Here is a 20,639-nt window from a genome sequence, read left to right as displayed (position 1 = left end):
GTGGGGGCTTTCCTTTTCATTAGGAGACTTCCATTTGTGGGTACCAGCTCCAGGCTAGGCCCTGTGCTAGGAACGCTGTGACCATCACCACATGGTACCTCCCAGCACTGTAGGCCATCAGATGTGAGGAGGTGAATGGTGAGATTGGAGAGGTGGGCAGGGCCAGGTCCTACTGGACCTCTGTGCCAGGCAGGGGTTTTGGCTTTTATCTTAAAGGCAGTGAAGAACAACCCAGATTTTAAGTTGTGGAGGGATGGTCAGCCATGCATTTTGGAAAGGTCACATGGTTGGTGTTGGAGGAAGTATGGGAGGCAGAGCAATGATCCACTTGAGACATGACTAAAGACCTTCACCAAGACAGTGGGACTGTAGTGGAAGGGACAGACACCTGGGATATTGAGGGTAGACTTTATAGGGCTCAGTGACTGATTGGACATGGAAGAGAGAGGAAGAGTTACAAAGGATTCCCAGGGAGTACAGCAGGTGGGTAGGGCAGAAAGGGAGTTGAGATTTGGATACCTTGGGTTAGAAATGCACCTAGCTTGGACATACACATTCACACAGAACAGAATATGTTGGGATGGCTGGACTGACCATAAGCCACAATGGTGAATAGAAAGAAACAATTCCGTGTGCATTTCCTCTGCCAGGCACCCCCTATAACCTGGAGCGTGCAGACAGCAGAGCAGCAGGTGAAAGATGGCTGTCTCCCTGCAAAGGCTCATGGCCTGTAGACTCATCAAGGTTTACTTATTTTGCATTTCTATAATTCACTTCATCAAGGATCTGAAAACACTTTTCCAGCAATAAGTGACCCTCAGGACCAAGACAGACTATGTCACCCACTGTCCAAAACCCTCCTCAGTGTCTCAATTTTGGCTCTATGGCTTTACCTAATCTGTCCTCTGCCCCCCACTCCCTGCACTCCGGCCACATATGTTTTACCCAGGGCCTTTGCTTTGCCCCTCATCTGCATTCTCTGCTCAGATGTCACCTTTTCAGAGAGGCCTTCCCTGGCCTTACTCTGTGTCCCCATCCATCCCCTTCCCCTACTTTTCAATTACGATTTATCACTAGGGAACATTGTCTGTCTCCCCTGCTAGGATGTCAGCTCCTTGGGTCCAAGGACCCTTTTGTTCTCTGCTATATCCCCAGCACCTATAACAATGTCAAGCACATAGTAGGCCCTCAGGAAACATTTGAGAATGAAGGAATGAGAGACTCCAAAGGCGTGTGCAGCACGTTTGTAGCTGACAACATGGGTAAATCTGGGGTGTTGTGCTGAGTGATCGTGCAGGAAGTGAGAGAATGGAGTGGCTCCTTTCTCCTTGTAGCTCTTCGTGCTTGGGATGTGGTGCTTCAGTTTGAACCCTAGACTTAGCGTGCCACTGAAGTATGGCTTTTCTCTTTCCCCAGCTTGGGGAAGGGTTGAGGGCTGGGGCCAGCCCTGTTCTCTGGAGGACACGCCTGGAGTTGGCCAGTGGATTTCCTCTCATGCGCCTGGAAACTGGTGTTCTCAGGCTGAGGACAGGAGTGCGGTCATCCATTAGTGCTGTCTGTCACATGCAAGGGCACAGGTGGGGGCTGCAGGCCAACCTGACATCCCTGAGAGGCCCAGGCTGGGGGTCAGGGCCCCGGCTCTACTGACTTGCTCTGTGGCCTCAACAAGCCCCTATCCCCACCCCTGGGCCTCACCAGTGAGTGAGAGCAAGGGACCAGAGGTGACCAAGGTGCTATTCAGCCCTGCTGCCCATGCCCTCACTTTCTAATTACAGAAACTTGCCAGTGAGCGGGACGCCCTCCAGAGGGAGATGGAAGAGCTAAAAAAGAAGTTCGAGGGCATGAGGTCTCGGAACAAGGTGCTGTCAAGCGAAGTGAAGACCCTCAGGAGTCAGATGGTGACCCTGGTGGAGAAGGGCAGGCATGACGATGAGCTCATCGACGCACTCAAAGGGAGATGGAAGAGCTAAAAAAGAAGTTCGAGGGCATGAGGTCTCGGAACAAGGTGCTGTCGAGCGAAGTGAAGACCCTCAGGAGTCAGATGGTGACCCTGGTGGAGAAGGGCAGGCATGACGATGAGCTCATCGACGCACTCAAGGTACAGCTGGCCCAGCCACCCAGGCAGGCTGAGAGCCAGGGCCTGCTTCCCCAGGGGAAGGGCCCCAGCACCAAAGCCCTGCCCCAGGGACAGCAGTAGCTCAGAGAGGCGAAAGACATACACAAGGGGAAGGAGACAGGATTGCACCTGGGTTATTTTTCAGCAAGGAGTGGCAGGGACAACTGAGGGGGCCAGCATAAATTCTCATCCGTGTGATGGCACAGAACCCCTGCCCTTCTGGGCACTTTTTAGTGGTAGTCCCCAAGACAACTCCCAGGATCATAGATTATAATCTCATTTCACGGATGGGGCAACTAAGACTCAACTTGGTTAGATAACTCATCCAAGATGATGCAACTGAGTTCAAACCAGGTTTATCTGACCGTAAAACCTTCCTTGATTAGCAAGACCATGCTGCTTTCCTGTCCTACAGCCTGGCTTGTCTCTCTGGGACCTGAGGCACCCCAGAGTTTGGTGTCTGAATTCCAAGTTGTGCCCACCAGCCATAGGGGTGATCATGCCTGGCTTGGCTGGGGTATTTGAGGGAACTGGGGCTGGCTCAGGCACTTGCTTTAGTCCATAATAATTTCACAGAGTGGGGCAGTGTGTGAGGTATGGAAGACCTGAAATCTAGGCCTGCCTCTGTTAATACCTCACTGTGTGACCCTAGGCCAGTTGCATCCCTTCTCTGAGCCTTAGAAGCTAGTTTTTAAAATAAGGTACAGGGCTGGATGCCCTCTGAGGTCCCCGTATGCCACCGTCCTTTGTCACTGAAGGTGGCATGATGAAAGCTGCAATCTAGCTGCAGCCCTGCTATTCACGAGCAATGTGTCTGTGGGCTCTCTGGGTCTCAGTTTCTTCCACTGCAAGGTGAGGACAACAGCCCCACCTGTTCTAAATAAATCACTGACGTTGTCTTCCCCATTGGCCCCCAGGCAGGAAGCCTCTGCTTCAGGAGTCTCCTTGGGGGTATTTCCAGGGGATAGGGCCTCAGACACGTGCTACAGACGCCCTGGCAAGGGGTTCAGGTACTACCTCCAAGGGCAGTCTCCCAGCAGAGTGAGATCAGGCTTTCCTTTTACCCAAATATCTCCCCCACTGGTTCAGGAGCCACCATCTGAGCTGCTTTCTTTTGTCCCTGAGACCTCCTTGGATGTCCTTCTCAGCCTTCTTCCTTCCGGGAGACGGAAGTTGAGGACAGGAGGAGGGTGTAGTCCCCACCTCCCTGATTGAGGGCAGGCAGTGAAGGTGTTACTAGGTTCCTGTGGGAACGAGGAATGGGTGGGTTGCTTCAGATAGAGGAGGTGGTCTGCTCTGTCCTTCCATGCCCAGGGGTTGTGACTGACCCCTGCCTGCCCTCCTGCTTGGATCCCCAGGACCAGCTGAAGCAGCTACAGGAGATTCTGGGCAGCCTGAGTCTGCAGGAGGAAAAGACGCGAGTGTCCCAGCACCACCTGGACCAGCAGCTCAACAATGAGGCTCAGCGCAGCAGCAGCCTCATCACCCAGCTGCGAGCCATGGTGGCTGAGCGGGAGGCCAAGGTGCAACAGCTGGAGGCAGAGATCGGGCAACTCAGTGTGCAGGTAAGTAGGGTGCTGGCACAGCCCTGGCAAGTCCACCCGGCTTCCATGGAACTCTCAGCTCCTTCTGCTTCTTTCCACCTGCCTTAGCTCAGCCATGCCACATCCATCCTGGCTCCTCTTCAGCCACCTGCTTCCATCTGGCTCCCCAACCCGTTCTGCACACACCTTTCCTTTCAAAAACACAAATCTAATTGTGTCCTTGCTCTGCTTAAAATCTGTCCACGGCTCCCAGCACCCTTGGCCTCACCTTGGCCTTCCCCGGGCTCCTTCCAGCTCACTCTCTCCCATCCCCAGCTGTGGCCCTCATCCTCATGACCCAAGATGGTGGCTGCAGCTCCAGTCATTGCATTCACACTCTAGGCAGCAGGATGGCAGAAGGAAAGCCACACTTCTTCATCCAGCTTCCAAGACACCAAGTGACTAACTCTCGCTGCCACCCTTCCTGAGTCTTTTCTTCACCCCTCCGCCTTCTCCTGCACTCTGTATGCATGGAAGCCATTTAGCTTCTCCCATGGACCTGCTTTCTCCTCACCCCAGGGCTATGCACATGCCTGAAGCACACTCCTCCCGCTGTCTCTGTCTGGCCAGCTGCCCCTCAGGCTTTAGGTCTTACCTAGTCATGAGCTCCTCTGGGAAGCCCCAGGGCCCCCACTCTGTGTCATGCACCCCTCCTGGGCATGCTCCTAACTCCCTGTGCATCCCCAATCCAAACTTTTGTCACACCGCATGGTCATTTTCCTGTTTTCTCCCCGGAACCCCCCCTTGAGAGGGCACAAACCATGATGCCTCAGTACCTGGCACTGGACCAAGCACACAGTAGATGCTCAATAAATGCTTGTCTGAGTGAGCCCTTGAAGATATTTGTCTTGGCAGGTGCCTTGAGGGCACAGCTTGGGGCTGCTGGGAGTCAGGCACCTTCGGCTCTCTGTGGCTGCTTATTGTGGTGGTAGTGGTGGTGCGCCCAGAGAGGGAAGTGGGTGGCCTCTGGGGAAAAGGATTCCTTGACAGGCACACGGGTCTCCCAGTGGCAGAAGAGCCTTACAGCCTCTGGCCCACTGTGAGGTTGACTGGTACAGCCGAAGGTGTGTCACAGAGCAGCCCTGAACTTGGTTTCCAGACATCTGTTGTCTGTTCAGAGGCATGAGAGCCCAAGAGCTCCCAGCCTGAGCCTCAGGCTGGCGTTGGCTGACCAGCCTGGTTTGTCCTACAGCCATTCATCCCCAGGAGCCAGGGCAGCCTGGGGCCACAGGACCAACTGGGGTAAGAATGCTAAAGCCCTTGAGGCTGAGGGAGAGCCTGAGGCATGAGGGAGGCCAGGGAACAGAGTGTGTGGCAGTACAGGGAATGTCACCTTGCAATCCTCACCCTGCTTTGTATCATGGGCTCACTGGGGAGGGGAGTCTGAAGGGGCACACAGGAGCATTCCAGCATCTTCACCTCACCACTGTCCTTGCTCCAGGTGCACAGAAGTCACCAGCTGGTGGGGGGCCAAGCATTACCCACCAGACAAGTTAATACACGTTGTGAGTTTTCTCAGAATGGTGGGGCTGGGGGATTTGCCAGGTTGTTAGGGACTCACCCCAACTGTCTACTCCTTGATGGTGGCCTGACCTCCTGCTGGGGGTCCTCTAATGTTCCTTCTCCAGCTCAGCTCCACCAGGTATGTAGAATAGGAAGGCATGAGGAGAGGGGAGGGGGCCTGGGGAGCCCAGCCTCCAGCTGAGGCTGCCTGCCCTTGCTGAGGCCCTGCCCACCCACCCCTCTAGCTCAGTGTCTGGAAGTCTAGGTGCTCCAGCTGATGGAGGCGGCTGACCTCAAGTCATACCTGGCATTCATCCACATGTGGGCGGGGCTTCCCGGAGAAGTGGGCTCACTTGGAGACATCAGTCTCTGACCTACCCCACGTACAAGGCCATGCACCTCCCTTTGGGACCTGAATGTAGAACAGCTTCCTGGCCCAGTCACAGTCCTCACACCATGTAGCTCCCTTTCTGAAGACAGGCATTATTAGAGGTCATTATCATGCAAGTAGTGCCTTCAACAAACAGGCCTCACTTTTCACTCCTGAAAAGAAGCCTCTTTCATATCTCCTGAAAGCCCTGAAATCAAGCCAAGACCCCCTCCTGCCTTCTCCAGGCCTCTGAGCCAAAGCTCTGAGAATCTAACCCACATCTGTTCCCTACAGTATCTTCGGAATAAAGGAGTGAGTGAGGGGTCCAGTGGGCCTGAGGTCAATCCCACCTATACCAAGTTCCTGGAGGACCCGGGCCTGACCAAGTCCCCAGCCTCAGCAGGAGATCATGTTGGCAGGCTTGGATCTTCTCGGTAAGAAAAAATACAGGATGGAGGGGTTGGAAAGTGAATATTAATTATTCAGAAGAAAGGTTGTTTCCTGCTGCCTCTGATGGGAAGCTACGGGTGCAATTTTAGGATGACTGTGCTGTTGTTCCTCAGCACGTTGGTCTCTCCTATTACATTAGCTCTGCATCTGCAGGAATGAGCCAAGTAGGCCCAGATTTTATGACTTCAAGACCTTGCTGGTTGCAGCTCTCTGCAATAGCATCTCTGAGCTGTCCTTGAAATGCATCTGCTCCTAGGACCTTCAAACAGACCTGTGCTGGATTGTTCAAGGCTCCAGTATATCCTGATTCTGTCTCATTTTGAGCAAGCAAGAGTTCTGGAAAGAAGGGCAGCAAATCCACAGGGCTGACCAGCCAGGGATGCTGCAAAGGCCAACACTGGCTGCCTCCTTGGGCTCCCTGGATCCCTGCTGGCCCCTGTTCTACCTCTCATGAAGAGGAGAGGCCCAGCAAGCCCCAGTCTGCCTTCCCATGGTGATGGACCCTTTTTGCCTTTGCACAGGTCCGTGACCAGCCTGGGCCACACACTGGTAGAATCTGCTCTCACAAGACCGTCCCTGACCAGTCCCCATGGGACCTCACCCAGGTATGAACCCAGGACATCTGGACCCTCATGGTCCTTTCCATTCTTGATTGCTCAGCCAGTATTCCCATTCCATTAAAAGGAGGGGAGACTGAGGCCAGGCAAAGTCCAGGGACTCTTCCGAGGTTATGTAAAGACATGGAGGATCAGAGAAGTCTGGTATCTTGTCCAAGGTGATAGCTTAAGCAGCTTCAGAAGCAGAATCTTGGCCTCTGACTCCCAGTAACCAGAGAGCTAACATGAAGAATCCTCCTGGGCCTGGCTTCTAGCACCTTCCCTTGCCTTTTCTTGTTCATTGACAGTCTCTAGGGAGAGAATTTCATATCATATGGTTTCCCACTTTAAGCCACTGATATCCCCTCAGCTCTCTGGCCCTGTTTTTGTTGATAGAACCAAACCTTAGGGCTTAAATGGGCCCTTTGTTCCCATTGCCAGCTGATAGACAAAGGATGACTTTGTCCTGCCTCTAAGTCCTGTCCAGAGCCCTGCCCACTGTCCATTGGAGCCATGCTCCTGCTGTCAGCAACCCCCACCCCAACCCCTTAGGCCAGTCAGTTCAGTTCCAGGGGAGGCCTCAGAGTGGCCCCATGCCCGCCTCTGACTCACTGTATGGCTCCAGGCAAGTTGGTCCTTTCTCTGGGGTGCTATCTCCCAAGAAGTACCCAAGAAAGTTCTGGCCTGTCATTTGGCAGCACAAGGTCCATGGGCCAAGGCCAGTCCTGCAACTGACCACCCATTGGGCTGGGGTCACAAAGGCCCTTGGGGAAGAGTGGTCTGACACTGAGCCACAGGGCACATGCACAGTCCCGAGGGTGGGGAGCCTTGTCACAGCACAGAATGGGCAAATTCTTTCTCTCTGAGATGTTAGCCACGGTAGTGGGAGCAGGAAGAAGGACAAGATGACCCCTCAAAGTGCCTTGCAGGCTGACATGGCTGTGACCTCTGCACTCCACCAGGACAGGAGCTAATGTGCTCCATGGCTGCCCAGACTGCTGGTTCTCAAACTTGTTTCCTCCATGGCACACAAATATTTACTGAACCCAACCACATGTGGGCCCTGCCTTCTTGGAGCTTACAGTCCCCTCCTGTAGGTGATAGGACAGGAGTTCATGGGACAGGAGTGATCCCAGAGAGTACGTCTGTTAGGGCTGACATGGTTTGAACCTGTGCCATCAGGTGACTCTGATAGGGTGCCTGGGAGTGGGGCAGGGTGAGGAAATCAACCCCTTCCTCCTGCTCCTCCTCTGCCCACAGAGGAGAATCATGGAGGTGACTAGAGTAGGGCTTTCCCAACTGCAGTGCACGCACAGATCTCCTGGGGATCTGCCAGGTTAAATGCAGATTCTGATTCAGCAGGTCTGGGATAGGAACTGGGGTTCTGTATTTTTAGCAAGCTTCTAGATGATGCCAAAGCAACTAAATCAGAAACCACTCTGAGAATCAAGGTCTTAGAGCATATTTAGGAGTCAAAATATGGAGGGGTCTGCGGTTTTCAACCAACCCCTCAATGTTCAGAGGGAGAACTGGGGCCAAAAGCGGGAAAGAGACCTGCCTAGGACCACAGAGTGGGCCAGCCTTAAGACTCCCATATCCCAGCCCAGACCTCAATACACTGCCCACCTCTGTAGCCCTCCCTATGCCCTGCATTGCTGGAAGAGCAAGCCCTGGGTCACCCAGGGTCTCACTGGGAAAGGTGAGGGCACAGCAAAGAGCATCCTGGTACTCACACGTGGACTCTAGCTCATCTCCATCCTGCCCCAGCCAGCAGGCAAAGGGCTGGTAAGGCAGGCCCATTGGTAAAGAGGAAAGCAGTAATGGGTTGGGTCAGGGCTGGAGAAAACTGATCAAGTCACAAAGCTAAGTATCCAGGCTCCAGGAAAGCCAAGCGTCTAGGCTTGGGGCCAAGCCAGGAGATGCAGGGGGGCTGGGGCAGGTTGGTGGGGACACAGAGACTGGGCATACCTGACATTTGGCAGGGCAGCCAGGCCCCAGAGGCACAGAGGTACCCATGGTACCCCAGGCCCCCAAGAACCAGCTTCCATAGCAGCCAGACTAATTCCAGGCCCCCACAGTGATTGGATGGACAGAGGTACCAATGCAACTCTAGCTCTGGTAGGGTCTAGCTTTGGAGCCAGCTAGGTGAGGCCTAGGGATGTCAGCAGGACCAGGAATGGTGGGCCAAGAAGAAGCCAGGGGAGGAGGTCCAGGAGGGGCTGGGTTTGCTTCCTTCTCTCTGGCTGTTTCTGAGAACCCCTGAATGTCCTTCCAGTCCCTTCCACCATCACAGGGATAAGTGTGTATCCTCAGGCCTCAGATAACTCCTGCCCTCTGCCCTCTACTCTGATCCCAGGTTTTCAGACTCTCCAGAGCAAAAAGGCTGGCAGGCACAAGTGACAGAGATGAAGGCCCTCTGGCAAGCCACCGAGGTGGAGCGTGACCGGCTCACTGAGTTTGTCACTGTCCTGCAGAAACGGTAACATGTGGTGCCCCGGGGTGCTTTCTCATGGACCTGCATGGTGTGGGGACTAGGGCCAGGCCTCATCTGTGACTGGGTTCACCTCACCTGAGAGCTTGGCTCCCACAGTATTGGCCCAGAGCATTCCCAGCCACAACTCATGTAGCCACCCAAGTGCCCCACGACCTTGGGGCCTTGTCATTACACTGTGATTTGCTCTTAGAAACACCCCTGTCCTACATGCACCCACCCAGTGGGACTGTCGCATAGCATGTGGATAGCCACAACTCATGTAGCCACCCAAGTGCCCCACGACCTTGGGGCCTTGTCATTACACTGTGGTTTGCTCTTAGAAACACCCCTGTCCTACATGCACCCACCCAGTGGGACTGTCGCATAGCATGTGGACACAAGGTAGGAGTCTCAGGGGAGAAATGCTCTGGAGTAGTCAAGTCAGTCAAATCAATCCACAAATAATTAAAATCTATCATGATTGGGAGAGCATGGTGCTGTTAACACCAGGGTCACGTGTTCAGATCCCTGTACTGGCCAGCCGCCAAATAAATAAAAATAACATAAAATCTATGATGAACCTGGCACTGCTACTGGAGAGTTTGGTGGGAAGAAGACACAGGCTAGACTGATGTCTGGAATTACAAAGAACAAGAGAGCTGCTGATAGATGGGGAGCTGAGACATCTCGGGGGAGGCAGGGAGGGAAGCATGTGGCCCGAGGCAGTGGACCAGGAGGTACGGTTTTCTCCAAAGGGTTGTTGACAGACTTCCATTCAGATAAATCAGTGCTCCCCACTCAAGTGACCTTTTTGGCAAAAATTACAGGTGCCCAGGCCAACACATGGCCCACCCATGTGACCTCCACACTGAAAAATATAAAGGACACCACTGAGTTGCTGCCCTGACAGGCCATATCATGTATCAGTCAGGGCTCATTGATGATAGACAGTAGAAACCATTTCTGGCTAAACTAAGTGGAAGTCCCATTTTTAGAAGGTACTGGCGGACTCTGAGGCACAGAGCAAGAGAGGAGTCCAAGAAAGTGCAGGGGTCTTGGTGGCAGGAACCTTGGGCAGTCTCTCCTGGGCCACTGGAATGACACAGGCCCAGTGGCTTTCAGTTCTTATGCCAAAGGTTTCTGGGAGAGAAGGGCTAACTGGCCAGTGCTGCTCCATGTCCACCCCACACGTGAGGGCACTCTGACCACAAGCACCTCCAGGTGTTCACGGAATGCAGGAGGGGTAGTTTGTCAATGGGAAAAATGGGGTGCCATTACCAGAGAAGGAGTTAGGGGTCCTGGGAGGCAGAAACAAGGGACGCCCACTAACTAAGCAGGGAGAAGTGGTCAGCTTTAATATTTTTTCTTTTCGTATAGTACATAGAGAGGATATGAGTTTCAGACACACTTAGGTATATGCAACAAAGAACGTTAATTCTTTTTGTATAGTTGAAGTGTAATGGATAGTACAAGTCTCTAGTCCATCAAAGGGTAGAAGTATACTCAATTCAGGCTTTCTCTCCCATTTCCATTGAGTTACACCTGAGTGGGGGGGGGGGGGTTGTAATCCAAGGTGACTCCGTCATCTATTGCTGTGTAACAAACCATCCCAAACTTAGTGGCTTCAAACACAATGCTTTGTTCTTTCTCATGATTCTCTGGGTTGACTGGTGCCAGTCATATGGCTTCATCCAGCTGGACTGAGGCTCAGCAGGGTGCCTCAGTTCTGCTTCATGTGGCCTCTCTGTCCATGTGGGATCTCATCCTCCATGGCCACACCAGCAGGGCTGGGACTAGGGCGAGGCAAGCAAGGCACCTAGGCTCAAAATTTAAGGAGGGGCTCACTCTCAGAGTCACACAAATAAAACTCTCTGTCTGCTGATACCCTTGCTCTTTTGGAGTCCTTGGGTTCATTTTGCTGCTCTGTGTTATTTTGGGGTGTCTGGGAGCTCTGTGAGGCTATCCCAGGCCCATCAGCCAAGACATATTGCCTTGCCGTGGAGTATCGCTATATCCCTCCCTGGGCTTTAACAAGAAATGGGGGCCTAGGCACACTCTGCACTTAGATTCCCCCAAACCTATTTGGATTTTTCATCCCAAAGTACAGAATCTTCCCTTCTCAGAGATCCTTAATATCTATTCCTTCCTTTCCCTGCGCGTCTATCCCAGCCTTCCACGGGGGAGGTCCTTCTCTGTGTAGCTTCCCTATCTCCCGCACTCTGCCCTACGAATTCTGCTGCCTCGGCCCCTACCTACCCAGTTCCCCAGTCTTGAGTTCTTATCCCACCAAGAGCGCTGTGCTCTGCTGGGGTCCCCTCACCCCCTACCCTATAGTCAGAGAGGGCCTCAGGCAGAAGGCCAGGGCCACGGTAGAACTCATGTCATTCTGTTCCCTTCTCTCAAGTCTTGTGTCCAGCGCCTGTGGTCCTGTTGTTCATTTTCTGAAAACAAGTTATTTCTTATATTTTATCTGTTTTTCTAGTTGTTTACAATAGGAGGGGTTAGTCTGGTAAATCTGGCATGGCAAAAGTCACTAAATATGTCTCTTTTTAAAAAAGCATGTAGTTGGCTTTGCTTTTAAATTCAATCTAGGAATTTCTGTGTTTAACAGTAGAGTTTAACCCATTTTCATTTGTAAAATATTTGATCACCTTAATTACTTCTTCCTATTTTAGGTGATTTTTCTTTGCTCCCTTTTCTCCTTTCTTCTTCCTTATACAAGTATTGGATTGATCAAGTTTTATTTCCCTTCTGCGCAAGTTTGGAAGTTCATGTATGTTCTGTCTCTGTTCTTTTAGTGGTTACCCTTAACTTGTAACGTGAAGCTCAGCCTAGCAAATCTCAAGTCAATGGGTGTTTTTACTATCACTTTGAGCATCAGAGTAAATTTAGAATGTTTTAATTCTGATTTCTTCACTTGTGTCTTTCATGTTACTCTTTTCCAAAATTTCTTTTCCACATTCTTTTTTAAATCCCTGAAATTAAACTCTCCAAATTAATCTTGAATGTTGAATACTGAATATTCACTTCTTTTGCCAACGTGTTTAAAAATGGCCTCACTCACCGTTGCCTCTCGCATCTGAATCTTCTTTCTGGGTTCAGTTTCCGTCTCACTGAGGTGCATCCTTTAGTTCAGTGGAGCCATGTAAATGGTAAACTCTCTTGAGTGTATATTTATTTTAAAATGTCTTTATTATTCCTTTCTCTTGAATGAGAATTTAAGAGATATTTGGACAGAGAATTCTAAATAGATGGGTATTTTTTTCTTAACACTTTGAGGCTCTTATTCCATGTTCTTTTAGCATCATCCACTGCTGCTGAAAAGAAATCTGCTATCAGGTTGATTGCTGTTCCTTTGTAGATTTGTCCTTTCTCTATGGATGCTTTTTCAGATATTTTCTTTGTCTTTGATATTTTGATATTCACTGTGATGTGTGTAGGGATATATATACATATAAGTTTTTCTGCTCGGGACCTGGCGTCCTTTTTCAATCCAAGGACTTCACTCCGTATATTGCCAAGGACTGCTCTCCATGTGTTGTGTCTCCCCGTTCTCCCTGCTCTTCTCATCTAAAATTCCTAGTCAGCCCATAGTTAGATTTTCTTATTCTTTCTGCCACCCTTCTTAATATTTTGAGCTGAATTCTGGGTGATTTTTTCAAATCTAACTGGCAGCTCACTAAATCTCTTTAGTTGCTCTTCATCTACCATAAAACCTATGAGAGTATTTCAAAAAGTTCATGGGAAGATTTGTATTATCTTTCCATTCTATTTTTGCATGAACTTTTTGAAGTAGCCTCTTATTTTAATAACTGTATTTGTGTGTGTGTGTAAAACGCGTTTTCTTTCTTGTAGCATTTATTCTTTCATTAAGATTTCTTGTTTCTCCTCTTTTTTAGGAATTTTTTTTCCCATTTTTAAAAATTTATTTATTTATTTATTTATTTTCATTCTAAGATGTTGTAGAGCAGTTGGGGGGAAGGGGAGAGGGGAAAGGGGAGGGAGATAAGGTGGGAAGAGGAGGAAGGAGCTAGGACGTGGTCAAGGCCTGGGGCACACCCCTCATTCTAGCAGGGGAAACCCAGGGGCTCAGTAATGGCTGGGCTGGAGAAGGACTCAGGGGGAAGGTGTGGATGAGGCCCTCGTCGCCCCCCAACCCCAGGAGATAAGGTGGGAAGAGGAGGAAGGAGCTAGGACGTGGTCAAGGCCTGGGGCACACCCCTAATTCTAGCAGGGGAAACCCAGAGGCTCAGTAATGGCTGGGCTGGAGAAGGACTCAGGGGGAAGGTGTGGATGAGGCCCTCGTCGCCCCCCAACCCCAGAAGCCCAGGGCCCTTGCTGCGGCAGCTCGGTGGTCATCACTGGGCTGGGTGTGAACATCAGGGGGCATGACTTAGGTCCTGTGGGGGGACCCCCTCCACCCCTGGTCAGGAAACTGGGGCACTTCTGGTGATGGTTTTGTGGTCATCACTTGGCTGGATATGGACATTGGGGGGCGTGGCTGAGGCCCTTGGCCCTGCACTGCACTGGTCCAAGAGCCCAGGGCGCTTCCAGTGGCAGCTCAGTGGTTGTGACTGGGCTGGATGTGGACATCAGGGTGCATGGCTGCAGCCCGCAGCCCCCACCCTTCACCCCAGCTTGGGAGCTCCAGGCGCTGCTGTGGTGGCCTGGTGGTCGTCACTGGGTTCAGTGTGGATGTTGGAGGTGTGTGTCTGAGGCTCTCGGCCTCTCACGACCCTGGCTTAGGAGCCCAGGGCACTTTCAGCAGCAGCTCAGTGGTCATCGCTGGGCTGGATGCAGACATCGGTGGGTCATGGTTGAGGCCCTTGGCCCTCTCCCCACCCCAGCTTGGAAGCCTGGGGGACTTCCAGTCCTTCTAGGTTTTACAGGTGTTCTTTGGTGGTATTAAACCTTTATTGGTTAATATCAGAACTTTGTCTCTGATCTGTGGGTTTTTTGTTTTTTCTTTTAGTTCTTTGTTGGATTATTTGCTATTCCCACCACTTAAACTCTGCACTGGAACTTATCTGCTATCCTTTAGTTACTTCTAAAATGGGGGAACTTCCTGTGGGGATCAGCACTTGAACGCTGTGGTTGAGCTAAATTGCAGCTTTGCTGCTGATTCTCTGGGGAAGGCTTTTTGTGCAGCTCAGGTTTTAATTGTTGACCTTGTAAGCACTTCCAGGTCTTCTGAGGTCCAGGACACCTGGGCTGTATGGAAACTCTGGTCTGGGCCTGAGTCTTTTCAGCAAACTGCACCCCCTGCAGTTCTTTATTCCTGACCAGTCTCCACTGAGTGATCCTGTGCTGATTGGAGGGCAGATCAGCTGTCCTTGCTGTGCCCCAGTGTTCCCTGGTGGGCCAGTCTCCCCCACCCCCTGCACTCTGAACACTTCCCACAGGGTGTGCCATGTGCCGGTGGTCACTTGTGATGACTCACCAGCCTCTGAGTGACTCCTTTTTTCAGTTGTCTGTGGCCCCTCACTTCTATGTGGGTCCACGGGAACCCTGTTAGTGGTCCTGCTGGCCTGGGAGCCACCAAGGCCCTCTTCTCTCCTGGCGCCTCCAAGCAACTTCATACAAAGGGCACAGCAGTGCTCTGCGTGTTCACCAGGGCCAGCCTTCAAGTGGTCAGGGCTTGAAATGGTTGGATCAGTCCTTTCTCTCATCGTGGCTTCTCCTGCCTTCATGCACTCCATAGGTCTCTCTTCCTCTTCCCCTGAGCTCCAGCGGCCCCAGGTTGGCAGTTGTTGCTTTTTAATAGTTGTAAATAGGTTGATTGTGGGAGAGGGTGATGCTGGGGACCATCTATTCTGCGATCTTGATCATGACTCCCTATTTATTTTTTAATTGAAATGTATTGACTGTACATATTTATGGGACCAGAGTTATATTTCAGTACATGTATGTAATGTGTAATGATCAAATCAGGATAGTTAGCAAATTCATCATCACAAAAATTTATCATTTCCTTGTTATGAGAACCTTTAAACTTCTCTCTACTAGTCATTTAAGAACATACAATAAATTATTGTCAATTATGGATGCCTAGCAATACTATACACCACTAGAACTTTTTTTCCTATCTAGCTGTAATTTTGTGTCCATGAACCAACCTCTCACTATTCCCCCTCCCCCACCCCTTCCCAGCCTTTAGTAACCACAATTCTACTCTCTAATTCTAAAAGTTCAATTTATTTATATGTTTTTTAGTTCCCACAAATGAGTGAGAACATGTGGTATTTATCTTTCTCGGCTTAAGTATTTCACTTAACATAATGCCTTCCAGGCTCATCCATGTTGCTGCAAATGACAGGATTTCATTCTTTTTCATGGCTGAGTAGTATTCCATTGTGTGTGTATACCACGTTTTCTTTATCCATTCATCTGTTGATGGACACCAAGGTTGGTTCCATATCTTGACTATTGTGAATAGTGCTGCAGTACCTTGTTGGATGAATAGTTTGCAAATATTTACTCCCATCTGCTAGTCTCTTTGCTCTGTTGAGTGTTTCTTTTGCTGTGCAGAAACTTTTTAGTTTGATATAATCCCATTTTTTAATCATTGCTTTTGTTGCCTGTGCTTTAGAAGTCTTCTCCATAAAATTTTTGCCCAGACCAATGTCTTAGAGTGTTTCCCCTCTGTTATCTTCTAGCAGTTTTATAGTTGCAGTTCTTACATTTAAGTCTTTAATCCATTTTGAGTTGATTTTGGTATGTGGTGAGAGTTAGAGGACTAGTCTCTTTCTTCTGCATATGGATATCCAGTTTTCCCACACCATTTATGGAAGGGGCTGTCCTTTCCCCACTGTATGTTCTTGGAGCCTTTACTGAAGATCGGTTGACTGAAGATACATCTATTTTATTTAAACTTGCTCAGTCCCTTTAAAGTTGTTCTATCATCTTCATTACTTAGGATCCTGAGTAGTGTCTGTTGACTGTCCCCTCGTGGAGAATTATTTCCCCGTGTAGTTTGTGTCTTTGTGAACTTATCTTCAGTGGGGCTTTTTTTCTTGTGGTAGTTCTTAGGTTACGAAAGTGTTCCTATGGAGTGGCTCTGCATTTGCTTCTGGGGAGCTTTTGGGGTTTTAGTGGTTTCTGATCAGTACTTTATGCTAATTTATTGGTTTAAGATTTCCTGAACACATGAGTGATGCCCTCGTGTTTCAATATCTTATGACTGGTGCTCTCCTCCCCTCCCCCAGTTTAAGACCTTGGTAGACGACAAGCTTCCTTACCATTTCCCTGGACTTGTAGGTGAATATTGTCTTAGATCTCTTATTACAAACAAAGCACTCTTTCGAGACTTCCAGAATGCAGAGAACTCACTTGCAGCTTGCTGCCTTACAGAAGCCCAAGTTTGTGTCTTCTGCCCTCATATTGGCATTGAAAGCCCTGCATTATGCTATTGGAAGTTTTAATAGTTTTCCTATTATAAATGTGTGCTTACTAATAGCAAAAATCCTCCTTTTCCAGCCCCCAATTCCTCATAAACCTTTAAAACTTTCAAAATTTTTTCTTTCCACATCCAATTATTTATATATATGTAATGTGTGTGTGTGTGGGGGGTATATATATACACACACATTCTACACATATTATAAAAAAATGGACTTGCACTAAAAACATCTTTACATTTTTGTGGGAGTATATCTGTATCACAAATTCCTAAAAGTGGAATGGCTGAATCAAAGAATGTACACATTTAAAACGTTCACAAATAATAGCAAATTGCTCTTTCAAAATCAATTTACATTCCTTCCAATAATGTGAACTATTGATCCTTTCCCCATACCCTCACCGATACTAAGTTTTATCAGTCTTTAATATTTTTGCCAAACTAAAAAAGGAGCACTAATATCTCATTGCTGTTCTTATCTTCCTCTCTTTTTACTGTGGTATGCAGAATTCTAATGTGGCCCCCAAAATTCCTGCCCCCTGGTATGCATCCCTTATTTACTTCCCTCTCCTTGAGTGTGGGCAGAACTTGTGCATATGGTGGGATATCGTTGTCACGATTATGTTAGCCTATGTGGCAAAGAAGACTTTACAGATATAGTTAAGGTTACTAATTGGGGTGGCTTCGAGTTAATCAAAAGGGAAACTCTCTGGATGGACCAGACCTAATCACATGAGTCCTTTAAGTCAGAGTCTAGAGGTCAGAGACAGAGGAAGCCAGAAAGTGGAAGTAGCAGAGGCATTCTCCTGCAAACTGCCATGCTGTAGAGAGGATGACATGGCAGGGAACAGTTGGTGAGCTCTAGGAGCTGATAACCACCCCCCATTAGCCAGCAAGAAAATGGGGATCACAGTCCTACAACCACAGGGAACTAAATTCTGCTAATAACCTGAACAAGCTTGGAAGAGGATTCCAAGCCTCAGACAGAAGTCCCTTTCTGACACCTTGATTTCAGCCATGTGAGAACCTGAGCAGAGAATCCAGCTAAGCCAAGCCTGGACTTCTGACCTACAGAAACTGTGAGATAATAAATTTGTGGGGTATGTATGTTTTAATTGTGGTAAAATGTATATACCAAAAGTTTGTCATTTTAACCATTAAAAGTACACAATTCAATGGTATTAATTACATTCACAATTTTGTATAACCGTCATCACTATCTATTTCTAAACTTCTTCATAACACCAAACAGAAACTCTGTAACCATTAAGCAATAACTTCCCCTATCCCATCCCCAACGCCCATCCTCTGGGAACCTCTATTCTACTGTCTGTTTCTATGAATTTGCCTATTTTATATGAGTGGAGTCATACAATATTTATCCTTTTGTGTCTGGCTTACTATACTGAGCTTAATGTTTTCAAGGTTCATCTATGTGGAAGCATGTACCAGAACTTGTCAAATAATATTCCATTGTATGAGGGTACTTCAAAAAGTTTGTGGAAAAACAGAATTGAAAGATGATGCAAATCTTCCCATGAACTTTTTGAAGTACCCTGGTATGTATATACCACATTTTGATTAGCCGTTCATCTGTTGGTGGACATTTGCGTTGTTTCTACATTTAGCCTATTGTGAATAATGTTGCAGTGAACAGTGTTGTACAAGTGTCTTGAGTCCCTGTTTTCAATTTTTGAGGGTGTATACCTAGGAGTGGAATTGCTGGATCATACAGTAATTCTATGATTAGCTTTGTGAGGAGCCACCAAACTTTTCCACAATGGCTACACCATTTTATAATCCCATGAGCAATGGATAGGGTTCCAACTTCTCCACATCCTCACCAACACTTATTTTCCATTTTTTCAGTTATTGCCATCCTTCTAGTTTTGAAGTGATACCTCATTGTGGTTTGGATTTGCATTCCCCTTATTGGCCATTTATGTATCTTCTTTGGAGAAGTACAAGTCTTTTGCCAACATTTTTTTTTTTTTTGTCTTTTTCGTGACTGGTAAGGGAATTGCAACCTTTGGCTTGGTGTCACCCACACCGCGCTCAGCCAGTGAGCACACTGGCCATCCCTATATAGGATCTGAACCTGTGGCGGGAACGTTGCTGCACTCCCAGCGCAGCACTCTCCCGAGTGCGCCAGGGGGCCGGCCCCTTTTGCCTACTTTTAAATTGAGTTGTTTTTCCTTGTGTTGTTGAGTTATAGGAGTTCTTTATATTTTCTGGAAATTTTATATTGTTTTAAGACACTGGTAACTTTTTACGCAGTGATAGAAAACTAATACATTTACATTATCATTAACTGTGAAATCAAATTTTTTAATAAACTTATGGGAAGCTGTCTGGTTTCTTTCATTTTTGATTTTTTTAAATGTGTTTTTTTATTTACTTTTTTTATCATACATGTTTGTGAGGTACAGTTTGTTGTTTCGATACATGTATGTAAAGTATAATGATCTAATCAGAATAGTCAGCATATCTATCACTTAAACATTTATCATTTCTTTGTGATTATAACATTCAAGATCCTCTTCTCTGGCTATTTTGAAATATACAATACAATATTATTATTTATTGTCACCCTAGAACTAATTGTAACTTTGTAACTTTGCAGCCGTCTACCAAACTGTCCCCACCGCCCGCCCCCTGCTTTCCCTACCTCTGATAACCACTATTCTACTCTCTATTTCTTTTTCCCCTATATCTTTAATTTATTTTTCTTATCTGACCCATGATAATTACATATACTTATGGAGTACAATATGATATTTGGGTACATTCATACTGTGTGCAGTGACCATATCAGGGTGCTTAGTATATCCATCACTTCAGACATTTGTCACCACTTTCTGTTATTAGGCCGCACTCTAACCAGCTGAGCTAACTGGCCAGCCCTTGTCATCACTTTGTTATAGGGACATTCAACATCATCTCGACTAGCTATTCAAAGATACACCGTACTTTGCTGTCAACTGTCTCCCTATGTTACTGTAGAACAAGATCCCATTCTTCCTGTCTCTCTACTATTTTGTCACCATGACCACCCTCTCCCCATCCCTCCCCTCCCCCACACCAGTCTCTAGTAACCACTATTCTACTCACTACCTCTATGAGACCAACTTTTTTGGCTTCCACCTGTGAGCAAGAATGTATGTTATTTCTTTCACTGCGCCTGGCTTATTTCACTTAACACGAATTTCTCCAAGCTCGTCCATGTTGCTGCAAATGGCAGAATTTCATACTTTTTAATGGCCGAGTAGTATTTCATTGTCTATATATACACCACATTTTCTTTATCCAATCATCTATTGAAGGACTTTTAGATTGGTTCCAACTCTTGGCTCTTGTGAATAGAGCTGCGATAAGCATGGAAGTGCAGGTATTCCTTTGACCTGTTGATTTCCATTCCTTTGGATATACACCTACTAGTGGGATTGCTGGATCTTATGGCAGTTCTATCTGTAGAACTACTTGTAGTTGTTTGAGAAATTTCCATGAAGTTTTCCCTAATGGCTGTACTAATTTACATTCCCGCCAACAATGTGTAAGAGTTCCCCTTTTTCTGCATCCTTGCCAGCATTTGTTATTTTCTGTCTTTTTGATAATAGCCATTCTAGCTAGGGTGAGATGATATCTCATTATGGTTTTGATTTGCAGTTCTCTGATGATTAGTGATGCTGAGCATTTTTTCATGTACCTATTGCCATTTATATGTATTCTTTCAAAAAAATATCTATTTATTTCCTTTGCCCATTTTTAAATTGGATTATTTGTTTTTTCACTATTGAGTTGTTTGACTTCTTTGTATATTCTGGATATTAATACCTTGTAAGATACATAGTTTGCCAATATTTTCTCCCATTCTACAGGTTGTATCTTTGCTCTGTTGATAGTTTCCTTTGCTGTGTAGAGGTTTCTTAGTTTGATATAATCCCATTTTTAAATTTTTGCTTTTGTTCCCTAAACTCTTTGCCCAAACCTGTGTCCTGAAGTGTTTTCCCTGTGTTTTCTTCTAGAAGTTTTATAGTTTCAGGTCTTACATTTAAGTCTCTAATCATTTTGAGTTTATTTTTTATTTTTTATTTTTTTGTCTTTTTTCCGTGTCCGGCAACGGATCGCAACCCTCAGTGTCGCCCCCGT

The 20,639-nt window shown here is 47.8% G+C and overlaps 1 protein-coding gene across 1 annotated transcript in view; it reads left to right on the top strand.

Moving 5' to 3' along the window:
* The window catches only part of CCDC13 (coiled-coil domain containing 13), a 74,385-nt gene that overhangs the window by 36,436 nt on the left and 17,310 nt on the right, over positions 1-20,639 (top strand). The window contains exons 9-14 of the mRNA XM_008569841.1: positions 1,776-1,846; positions 1,993-2,098; positions 3,475-3,681; positions 5,867-6,006; positions 6,544-6,627; positions 8,975-9,097. Coding sequence (XP_008568063.1) covers positions 1,776-1,846; positions 1,993-2,098; positions 3,475-3,681; positions 5,867-6,006; positions 6,544-6,627; positions 8,975-9,097 — 731 coding nt within the window. The remainder of the gene's footprint in view (positions 1-1,775; positions 1,847-1,992; positions 2,099-3,474; positions 3,682-5,866; positions 6,007-6,543; positions 6,628-8,974; positions 9,098-20,639) is intronic.

Source organism: Galeopterus variegatus, unplaced genomic scaffold (assembly GCF_000696425.1).
Source record: "Galeopterus variegatus unplaced genomic scaffold, G_variegatus-3.0.2 Scaffold536, whole genome shotgun sequence".
Taxonomy (NCBI): domain Eukaryota; kingdom Metazoa; phylum Chordata; class Mammalia; order Dermoptera; family Cynocephalidae; genus Galeopterus; species Galeopterus variegatus.
This window is presented reverse-complemented; position numbering and strand designations above follow the sequence as displayed.